This window comes from Uranotaenia lowii, chromosome 1, assembly GCF_029784155.1.
Source record: "Uranotaenia lowii strain MFRU-FL chromosome 1, ASM2978415v1, whole genome shotgun sequence".
Taxonomy (NCBI): domain Eukaryota; kingdom Metazoa; phylum Arthropoda; class Insecta; order Diptera; family Culicidae; genus Uranotaenia; species Uranotaenia lowii.
Genome location: NC_073691.1, coordinates 65932938 through 65944233, shown reverse-complemented (window position 1 = coordinate 65944233; position 11296 = coordinate 65932938). Strand labels below are relative to the sequence as shown.

Genomic DNA, 11296 nt, shown 5'->3' with positions numbered 1-11296 from the left:
ATCTGAATCTGAAATTTGAATCTGAAATCTGAATTTGAATCTGAAATCCAAATTTAAAAAAATAAATATCTAATTTGAACCTGAAATCTGAATCTCAAAATAAATCCGAAAAATGAAATGTGAAATCTGAGTCTTAAATCCAATATCGGATGTTCGAATTCTGAATCAGAAAATTTTATTCAATTTGAAGGTTCCTATCAAATTTTCGCGTGATTTGTTATGGATGATTTTTGATTTTTGAAATAAAAATTGAAAATTCCTATCCTGATTCGAAATTCTGAATTTAAATCTGATTTCAGACTAAATCATTTTGTTCCCATTCGAAATGAATGCGGGAGAATTCAAAATTACGTCAGTTACTTTCATAAATCAAAAATTTTGCTTCTAGGTTATAGAATTTTTTTTTTGGAATGTGGAATGTTTGTTTTTTTAAATGGATAACATTTATGCGGTAGAACACTTGGAAAAACTTCAAAAATTTCACTCTAATATGCGTGGTTAGCCTATCTGGTTGAATAATTATAATCAGTGCAATCGAATCGTGCCTTTTGATCCAATCAATACCGTTGTGGAATTGAAAGAAATCTTTCGATTGCTTCGGTTCAATCAAACAGTTTGAAAAACATTCGATTGCGTAACGCTTTCGAAAAAAAAGTCAAACAGACTTTGGCCTTGAGTTTTTATTTTTTTCAAAATAAGGCACAGCAATTGTACAAATATTTTTGCTGATTTTTAGAACTTACTCGATTTCTAAATCAAGAAACTGGAATGTATTTTGAATTGAACAAATTAAAAATATTTCTGTTTGATCAAATGTGTACCAGATAGTTTTTTTCTTCAACTTTCGTTTCAACTATCGTTGAAAATTTTTTGGTGAAAATAGTATAAAAACCAATCATTTCTAATCAAGAATAGCAGTGTTGAGAGAGTAGCATCAACTACATCAAGTTCCTAAAAATTGAAAAAAAAAAATGAAATTCACCAAATTATTTGTGATTGTCCTGCTGGCTACATTTGTCGTAATGGGACAAACTGAAGCCAATATATTTAAGAAGTTGGGCAAGAAATTGGTAAGTCAAAAGCTATCGAGTTAAACTGTATCGCAATATAGTCAGGGTGTAAGTTTCCTGCTCTCAAACAATTCTTTTTTATTTTCAGGAAAATGTCGGCAAGAAAGCCCTGGCTGCTGGCACCAGAGTAGTTACCGCTGCAGAAAAGGTTGTACCGATTATCAATCGATTCAAGGCTCTCGGAATCGGAAAGTAAATAGAACGGAATGAATGAACAGGTCAATAAAAGTGATTGAACGAAACAATTGAGTTTTCTTATTTCGAAGTGTTTTCTCATGAATAATTTCTATTACATTTCCTTTTAATATAAAAATTTACTGTCTTGCCATTTTTAATGTTTGGTTTTTTTTTGTGTATCGAGCTTTGTTGCGAACAAGTTAATAATTTTTATTAAGGAATTTTCGGATAGAATCTCTTGGTGAGTATTCAGAAATATTGAAACTATAGAGCAAATCATGATTTTTAGTTCAAGTTGAAAAAAATAAAATAAAAGTAAAAATTTCTCAAATAATAACAAGATGTCAAGGCAAGCATAACTGAATTTTATCACCTCTTGATAGCATTATATGCAGGTTAGAAGTCAATCAGATAGGATTTACGCAACCCAAAACATTCAAAAATATAAATCTTGCATGAAAGCTTGTTGAACTGTCTTGCTTTGTATTCAAATTTTTATGCATTGTTTCCAACTTGAACAATTCTTGATAACTTTGAGGCACAGCCATAGGAGATTCGATTCTCAAACTTCCAGATTGAGAGGCTTGCACGCTACCACAGAACCATACCTGGTGCATTGGAATGACAGCTTCAAACTGCCAATAAAACAGACAAATTTGGGCAGAACAAACCAACTTTTGGTATCAAAGTCGAACCTGGATAAGCGAGAGTCCAAACTATTTTTCTCGCCTCAAGAGGTTTCTCACTTATCCAGTTTTTCTTTTAAAGAGATTCTGGAATATTCCTTTTCCTTATTGAGATTTCTTTAATCCACTCAAAATGCCTTCTGAGGAAGTAACTGAACATATTTTGACTGATCGAAGTTTGAAATAGAATAATAGAGCCTTCAAAAATTACTAAGTCATATGCCCATATCAAAACTCAAACACATATTAAACATCAATGTCAGTTTCTCTTGATATTACGTTGTCAGTTAAGTATCAGAAATCAAGTTGATGCCAAAACATCCGTTAGAAATGTTCTTTCTTTTATTTTCTCATTACAGGCTGGAAATTCCGTAACGCTGTTTTATAAGTCTTAAAGTGGTTTCCGAATAAAAACAATTTTTCACATGTTGAATAAATAACTTCCTTTAATAATTACAACTAAACCATACTCAAAAATACACAATCACTCAAGAATCTTAAAGGTTTTAGAGAACGAAATGACTGGGATCATTTTCCAACAGCTTTGTAACCGGCCACTACCGGAAGAGCTTTCTCGGCTGCTTTGAATACACGTTTGCCAACTCCTTCCTGTGAATTGAATTCGAAATTATGAGTTTGGTAATAAAGTTTATTGAAATAATTTAAACTTACCAATTTCTTGCCCAGACTTTTCAATCCGCCCGCCTCAGTTTGTCCGAGCAGAATGATAGCAGCCAAAACAACGAAGGTAAACAGTTTCGTGAAGTTCATTTTCAAATGATTGAATTAGTACTAGGTACGATCGGTAGTTACAACTAACTACTAGAGGATGAGATCTTCTCGGAGAGCGTTCGTTTCGTCACTGATGATTGCTGCTAGCTCTCTTGATCGTTTTTATACCACCATACCACATCTAGAGGCCCAATTCTCTGGGCTGACGAAGGATGTTTCCCTATCGCGGGGGAATCACACAATCGATCGCTTGATTGCTTGCGCAGGAGCACGGGGATTTTTGCAAATACCAAACGGCACTTTCTTCGGAAGCATTCATTATGTAAAGACGATGGGTTCTTTCTTCGGTGCAATCTAATAGGTGAGCACGATGAACTTTCATAGGTATCATGTCGTATTCATTTATATAGATTTTTACTGCATACACAGTGCGTTTGCATTCAAACACTTAATATTTCCTTATTGTGCAGCGGAAAATTTACTTTGAAGGGTTTAAAAATAGGCACAAAAACCAGTAGCAGACTCCGTTCTGCAGAAGAAACAAACATTATGTTGATTTCTCCAAACAAAATAATCAATTTTCTCATATAAACCTACAAACTACAAATTTCTAATTTAATCATGGATGAATTTTACCACAGCAAACATTTAAGAAGAATTATCACAGAAATAACAGAATAATTCAAACAAATATACCAGATGAAAAGATTGTAAATAATGATAAAAAAAAATGGAGGCGATATTTATACAATGCCAAGATTCCAACGATTCGATTTCCCCACAAATACAAAAAAAACGAATTTATGCTATTTGAGTAGACGAAAAAAAAATACTCAACCGAGATTTGAACTCCAGTTCCCGGAATTCGCAGTCTGATATCTTACCACGATGCCAACTCATCAGTTGATATGATTCATGCTATAGCTCTATGAGTGAGATTTTCTTGTTACAAAACCGGTCAAAGGAAGAATATGAGAAACCGAATAGAGTGTCAATTGAAGGACCGCCCTTGTATCGTAAATCAGTACACATTTAGATAACTCAAATCGTTAATGTCGAATTAGAATATTTTCAACTTTTTGGAGACATACAATTGAAGTGCTACATTGAAATTAACATATAAATTGATCAAAACAACAAATTTTTGTTTCAAACTCATTCAACTTCTCTTGAAAACAGATTACTTTTTCAAAATTCACTAGTAAAGTTCGATTTGTTCGCCCTTGAGTTTAACCGCTCGCCACAGACGGTCGAGGAACGCATCGTATGAGGCCCGCAGGTGTTCTTGTGGTATTTTATCCCAGGCTGCCACGAGATGTCGTTTCAGGACCTCCACACCTTCATGTTTCATAGAGCAGACTTTGGCCTACAACATACTCCAAACAGCGAAGTCCATAGGGTTCAGGTCTGGCAAACTCGCCGGCCACTCGGAGCTCGAAATGAAATCTGAAAAATGTTCCGCAATCCAAAGTTGGGTTTTCTTCGTTTTGTAAGCCGGCGCCGAGTCCTGTTGGAAAACCTAATCCCTGGAACCAAAATGTCGACGTGCCCACGGTTCGACGACATTCTGTAGAACTAGTTTCCGACATGTATTTTGGTTGATCTTCACTTCTTCAGGGAGAAAAACCAACGGAGTCCGACCATCACAGGTGATTCCAGCCCAAACCACCACCGATGCTGTTTTCTGTCGCCGGGAGGCCGTCAGCAAGTCGACATGGTTTCGTGATCTGTCAGGCAACCAAACTCTGTCGTTCTGCTTATTCACGAACTGCTGTACGGTGAAGAGTTTCTCGTCGGTAAACACGAAATTCTTCAACCTTCCTTCCGCGGCCCTCTTCAGCAGCGCCTTCGCTCTTTTTACCCGTTCTTGTTTCTGCTTCACCGTAAGGTCTTGAACCTTATCTTTCAAAATCCGACGGATACTTCGATCCGATATGTTGAGATCCTCTGCCAATTTAGTGGCACTACGACGAAGATTTATCTTAAGGCGTTTCTTGACAATCTTCGCCATGGCAGGTGTCACCACAGTAGGTTGGCGTCCCCCACCATACCGTTTTTAGACACTTCCGGTCCAGGTATCTTCTAACTGAACGGTATACAAAACTTCTGCACGCACTTATATCGGTCAGCTCACGAATTATGTCCTTCTGTCGTTTGCCAGCTAGGAACAAGGCAACCACGGCGTTACGTTTCTGTTCGAGATCCATTTTTTCGAATAACAGCTGATTACAAAAGTAACACTTAGATACATCACATCCAATGATAGATAAGACTTGATGTAAACAAAGCGACGAAGGGTCGTTCAATAGGGGAGAAGGAGGATACTTGATCCCTGGGGATACTTGATTCCTTAGCTATATCTCGAAACTGGAATGTCTTACAAAGATCAAATGTTCTAGAAAAATGTGCCAAAATGAGCAAAATAACAATGCTTGTAGTTTAAAAATTTTTAACAAAATAATTGTTTGAGTAATTGAACTTTGTTTGAAAAATTTCACACTTGAAGATCTTTTTTCATCACTTTAAAATGTTCCTTACATGGGAAAATTATGAAAAAAATATTTGCTCCAATATATCAATCGTTCGAGCCTAAAATGAACTTCATAATGCCATATTTTCAAAGCAATGGAAAACTCTCAACTTTTATCAAAAAAAGTTTTCTAAAATGTTGATTATGGGTACAATTGAACCCCTAGAGTTGGGTACCATTGATCCCCCTTTCAAACGGCATATTCTTCTTCTGAATTGATCGTTATGATTGCTGATTACGAAATAACTAATATTTATCCAAAAACTAATATTTATCAATCAATTGTCTGAAGAAAAGAGCAAAAATAATTAATTTTCTCTTAATTACGGCAGACTACGCGCAATCGGTCGAAGCAGCGCTGCCGGCAGAGGGCGAGCTTGACGAAGCCCCTCTCGAGGACTGTTGGGATACCATCAAAACAGCCATCAACAGTGCGGCGGAGAACGTTATCGGTTATGTGGAGCGATCTCGACGGAACGACTGGTTCGACGAGGAGTGTAGGAGGATGATGGACGAAGAAAATGCCGCGCGGGCGGCAGTAGTGCAAAGAGGCACCCGTCGAAATGTGGAAAATCACCGACAGCGGAAGAGGCAGCGAGTCCGACTTTTCCAGGAGAAAAAGCGCCGCTTGGAGGAGGAGGAGCTCCAGGAGCTGGAGCAGCTGCATCGTTCCCAAGAAACACGAAAGTTCTATCAGAAACTCAACGCATCCCGCAAAGGCTTCGTGCCGCAAGCCGAAATGTGCCGGGATAAGGACGGGGGTATCCTGACGGACAATCGTGAGGTGATCAAAAGGTGGAAGCAGCACTTCGATGAACACCTGAACGGCGCACATGCAGGAGATCAAGACGGTGGGGGAAGGTACATCGCCGGCGTAGCCAACGACGAAGAGGAGCCACTCCCAACGATGAGTGAAGTTAAGGAAGCCATTCGCCAGCTGAATAGAAACAAGTCGGCTGGGAAGGATGGCATCGCAGTTGAACTCATCAAAATGGGCCCGGACAGGTTGGCCGATTGCCTACATCGGTTGATAATCCGGATCTGGGACATAGAACAGCTACCGGAGGAGTGGAAGGAGGGGGTAATATGCCCCATCTACAAGAAGGGCGACAAAGTGGACTGTGAGAACTACCGAGCGATCACTGTCCTCAATGCTGCCTACAAAGTGCTGTCCCGAATCCTACTCCGCCGCCTAACGCCACAAGCAAACAGATTCGTGGGAAGTCATCAGGCCGGCTTCATGGAGGGACGGTCTACGACGGACCAGATATTCACATTGCGGCAAATCCTCCAAAACTGCCGTGAACACCAAGTCCCTACGCATCATCTATTCATCGACTTCAAAGCCGCATACGACACGATCGACCGTAACGAGCTATGGAAAATCATGGACGAGAACGGCTTTTCCGGGAAGCTGATCAGACTGATCAAGGCGACGATGGATGGAACGCAGTGCTGTGTGCGGATTTCGGGTGAATTGTCGAGTTCATTCGAATCGCGCAGGGGGCTTCGACAAGGTGATGGTCTATCCTGCATGATGTTCAACGTGGCGCTAGAAGGTGTTATTCGACGAGCGGTGGGCGAAATGCGGGGCACGATTTTCAACAGATCCAGTCAACTTATCTGCTTTGCCGATGACATTGATATAGTCGGCAGATCATCTGCGGCGGTGGAGGAGATCTACCGCAAACTGAAACGCGAAGCAGGAAGGATTGGGTTGATGATTAATACGTCCAAGACGAAGTACATGCTGGCCTGCGGATCCGAGACCGACCGAACCCGCTTGTCCAGTAATAACAAGGTCACGATCGACGGCGACAAGCTGGAGATAGTCGAAGACTTTGTCTATCTCGGCTCACTGGTGACCGCAGACAATGACACCAGCCGTGAGATCCGGAGGCGAATTATCAGCGGAAGTCGTGCCTACTATGGACTCCACAAGCAACTGCGGTCGAGAAGACTTAGCCCTCGCACGAAGTGTAACCTGTATATGACGCTCATTAGACCGGTTGTTCTCTACGGGCACGAGACATGGATATTGCTCGAGGAGGACCTGCGTACACTCGGAGTATTCGAGCGACGAGTGTTAAGAACCATCTTTGGCGGCGTACAGGAGAACGGAGTGTGGAGGCGAAGGATGAACCACGAGCTCGCGCGACTCTACGGCGAACCCAGTATCCAGAAGGTGGTGAAGGCTGGCCGGATACGCTGGGCGGGACATGTTGCGAGAATGCCGGACGACTGTCCTGCAAAACAGGTGTTCGATACGAATCCGATAGGAACAAGACGAGCGGGGGCGCAACGAGCGAGGTGGTTAGACCAAGTGGAGCGTGATCTGGCGAACGTGGGGTGCCCGAGAAATTGGAGAACGGTTGCTATGAACCGAGTGAATTTTAGGAATTATGTTCGTCAAGTTATGTCGTGAGACGGAATACTATGTAAATAAAATCTCTTAATTATAAAAAATAGCGCCTTTAAGTATGCAATGTTATTAGCGTTGAGACAAAGTTATATAATTTTCTTCTTATGTCTGCTATAAATTGTGAAATGAGAACAAACATGACCAAAATAGTAAATTAACATTCCATCTTGGGGTTTTGTTTGATTCTTATACAAGGATTAGGGCTTCCTGAATAAAAGATCAAGTCTCCTTCAATAAGGGATCAAGTCTCCCCTAACTTCAGAAAAATCGCAATTTTTTTACTCCCACGAAAATGCTTCTGGTTCATCAACGGGTTCAAGTATTGATCTGATTTTTGGAGCATAGAAACTTGAAGTTACAAGCTGTCAGAAAATGTCAAAAAAGCGAGTTGCTAAATTTTTCCAGAAAGATATGGTAAAAATTAGAAAAGGGGATCAAGTATCCCCACTCTCCCCTACTGTTTCGTGTGCAACAAAATAATTACTGTTGAAGTAATGTAGCAGTTTAATTGCCAGAGTCTGTATTTAAGAATTGACCAAACTGCTATTCGATTCAACTTTTTTAGGCACAGCTTGTCGTTATTGAATGATAGAAAAACACCTAGCTAATACTAACGTGTATACGATGCTTATTGAAAATGGCTAAATATTCGATTTGGATTACCATTTGTATAACGATTTCATGATTGCTGAGAGACCTCTACTTAAAGAAAGATCTGATTCATCTGGTTGGAAATAATCGACATAAAAACATGAGGGACATTAAGATGGTAGAAAAAGAAGATTTCTATTACAAATAGCAGTAAAAATAGAAGTATTTCAAACTCAACAGAATAATCGATCGAATATCGTTTGACAAAACAAAACAAAAAGTTGTATAAATGCCTTTCGCCTAGCAACAAATGAAAATTTATTGTGACAAACTTACCTTACTTAAAATGGATAAATCCATCAGGAACGTGTATTCCATTTAGAGAAACGTCAAACAAAGCTGTGATTCAAGGTCTTTTAAAACTATTTCAAAACTGTTTATTGAAATTGTTTTATTACAACATTTTTTCCAACTGGCATAAAACCGTTTTACAACTACTTTAAGATTTTCAATAACTTACTAAACGCCATGTTGATTGTGGAATTCAATCGAAATTACTGAAGCCATCTTGCTGGAAATAATATTATAATACTTAAAACTGGACATTTCAACAAATTTGACATTGTTTGCGGTACTATTTGCTTTATAGGTAATAAATTTTAATGCAAAACAAAAATTGCAGCATTTGAGCAAATTATTATGTTTCTTAAATTATTATTTATTAATTTAAAAAAATGCTAAAAATGTGGTCATTTCGCCAGAATACCCAAGCAACCAAAAGTCCCATAAAACAGGTACAAAAACGCTTACACAGCCTCATCAATGATATGAAGAACGTTCTTTGCATTTCAAAATTTAGGTTCTTATTGATACTTTCAAGTTCCAAAACAAGTCTTTATGATCTTCTATTCAGCTTCCAGCGGCCGTATAATTCAGCTTCAGAAAAATTGCTTCTTTCCTACATTTCCTACATATATCGCATCAGAATGGTCATTCAATTACTAAATTACTTATTGAGAAAAACTTGCCTGGCTTGGGGATTAAACCCCAACCTTCGTGGTGAGAATTGAACACACTACTACAAGACCACGCCTAGATGGTGTTCTAACTGGAACTAAAACTCGAAGTGGTGATTTGAATTTGAAAGCTGCTTGGGTAGCCATTTCCCAGAAATTTTAATATATTTATCCAACCTGAAATTCAAAAAATTAAAATAGATTTTTTCCACAAAAATTGGGTTCCCATAATTCTATTCTTTTGTGGCACATCCGCAATCAACGAGGATGAAGGGGACGAGGCGGCACAAAGCCGCCGAAGCTCCCAAATCCAAGGTGGCCTTCATTCATAAAATCATTTTGAATAAATAAATTTCGAATCATATGAAATTAACAAGAATTCATAAGAAAAAAACAAATAAAAATACTAGAGGAAAAAATCTGGGATTTGTGTCATTCTGGGTAATGTTCCATTCTGTGGAAAAAATTCTCGGTAATGGTCCATTCTGGGAAAAAATTTCTGGTAAATGGTGCACTCTGGGGAATTTTTTTCTGGGAAATGGTTCATTCTGAGGTTGGATTTCGGGTATCTGTCATTCTGGAAAAAAATCATTCTAGGCAAAAGTTTTCGGGTAAATGGGATATAATCATAACAGTAACAGTAAAATTCCAATCAGGTTGGAGCCTCATGAAACGTCATGGATGACGTAGTTTTAAAAGAGCTGTGGATAGTCTTAAGAGAGCTCTGAAAGGTTTCTTAAAGCTATGTCTGTAAGGTCGAATATAACTATTCTTTTGGATGTTTTATTAAAGCTTATAGAATTAGCTTTAAAGACGTTAACAAATCAGGACCAATTAGTCCATATGTTAACTTTAAAGTAGTTGTGCTAATGCATAGTATGCGCTTTGGCTTATAAAGTAGTTCTAGGAAATAGTTTGAAGGGAGCTGTGAAGGTTGGTATAAATATATTGTTACTTGGGATACGGTAGTGTTATTACGAAAAAAATTATCTTTATATAATTTCATTCGTATTCTACAAACATTTTTTATGAGACATGGATCTTTAACGGTTTGAGCTCGATAACAAATGTTGCAACAAAGTTTTATGTTAAGAAACAAACGCACTGTTGATGCGGTAAAAATCTATACAAATGAATATGACATCATACCTACAAAAGTTCATCGTGCCCACCTATTAGATTCTACCGAAGAAAGAACCCTTCGTCTTTACATAATGAATACTTCGCCCTATCTTCCGAAGAAAGTGCGGTTGGTTTCGCAAAAATCCCCGTGCTCCTTCGCAAGCAATCAAGCGATCGATTGTGTGATTCCCCCGAGATCGGGAAAAATCCTTTCGACAGCCCAGAGAATTGGGCCTCTAGATGTGGTATGGTCGTATAAAAACGATCAAGAGAGCTAGCAGCAATCATCAGTGACGAAACGAACGCTCTCCGAGAAGATCTCATCCTCTAGTAGTTAGTTGTAACTACCGATCGTACCTAGTACTAATTCAATCATTTGAAAATGAACTTCACGAAACTGTTTACCTTCGTTGTTTTGGCTGCTCTCCTTCTGCTAGGACAAACTGAGGCGGGCGGATTGAAAAGTCTGGGCAAGAAATTGGTAAGTTTAAAAAATTTCAATAAACTTCGTTACCAAACTAATAATTTCGAATTCCATTCACAGGAAGGAGTTGGCAAACGTGTGTTCAAAGCAGCCGAGAAAGCTCTTCCGGTAGTGGCCGGTTACAAAGCTGTTGGAAAATAATCTCAGTCATTTCGTTCTCTAAAACCTTTAAGATTCTTGAGTGATTGTGTATTTTTAAGTATTGTTTAAATATTATAATTAAGAAAGTTACTTATTTAACAGGTAAATAATTGTAAATTTGATACAATAAACAGTTTCATTTAATTAAAAGTTATTTTCTTTTTCCATAGTGTAATTCAGGTTCAGATTTAAAAGCATTTCTCGTGTAAGCTTTCATTACTTCGTATGAAACATTTTGAAAATTCGCAGAAAATTGCTGCAAAAGTTATCAAAACCATTTTTAAATGTGTATTTTACATATCGAATATGTTGTCCAGGCTACAAA

At 38.4% G+C, this 11296-nt stretch overlaps 1 protein-coding gene across 1 annotated transcript; it reads left to right on the top strand.

Annotated features, from left to right (window-relative positions):
* The first annotated feature begins 927 nt into the window (after positions 1–927).
* LOC129760776 (uncharacterized) lies at positions 928–11121 on the top strand. Its single transcript, XM_055758442.1, has 4 exons — positions 928–1070; positions 1159–1262; positions 10722–10827; positions 10891–11121. The coding sequence occupies exons 1-4, from the start codon at positions 972–974 to the stop codon at positions 10969–10971; spliced, it is 390 nt and encodes a 129-aa protein (XP_055614417.1). The 5' UTR covers positions 928–971; the 3' UTR covers positions 10972–11121.
* Positions 11122–11296: the final 175 nt, after the last annotated feature.

Bases quoted from the DNA above. Each gene is read 5' to 3' on its own strand.
- LOC129760776 (XM_055758442.1), top strand. From the start codon at position 972: ATGAAATTCACCAAATTATTTGTGATTGTCCTGCTGGCTACATTTGTC. The intron at 1,263-10,721 runs GTAAATAGAACG...CTAATTCAATCA, and splicing joins AAGGCTCTCGGAATCGGAAA to TTTGAAAATGAACTTCACGA. The intron at 10,828-10,890 runs GTAAGTTTAAAA...TTCCATTCACAG, and splicing joins AAAGTCTGGGCAAGAAATTG to GAAGGAGTTGGCAAACGTGT.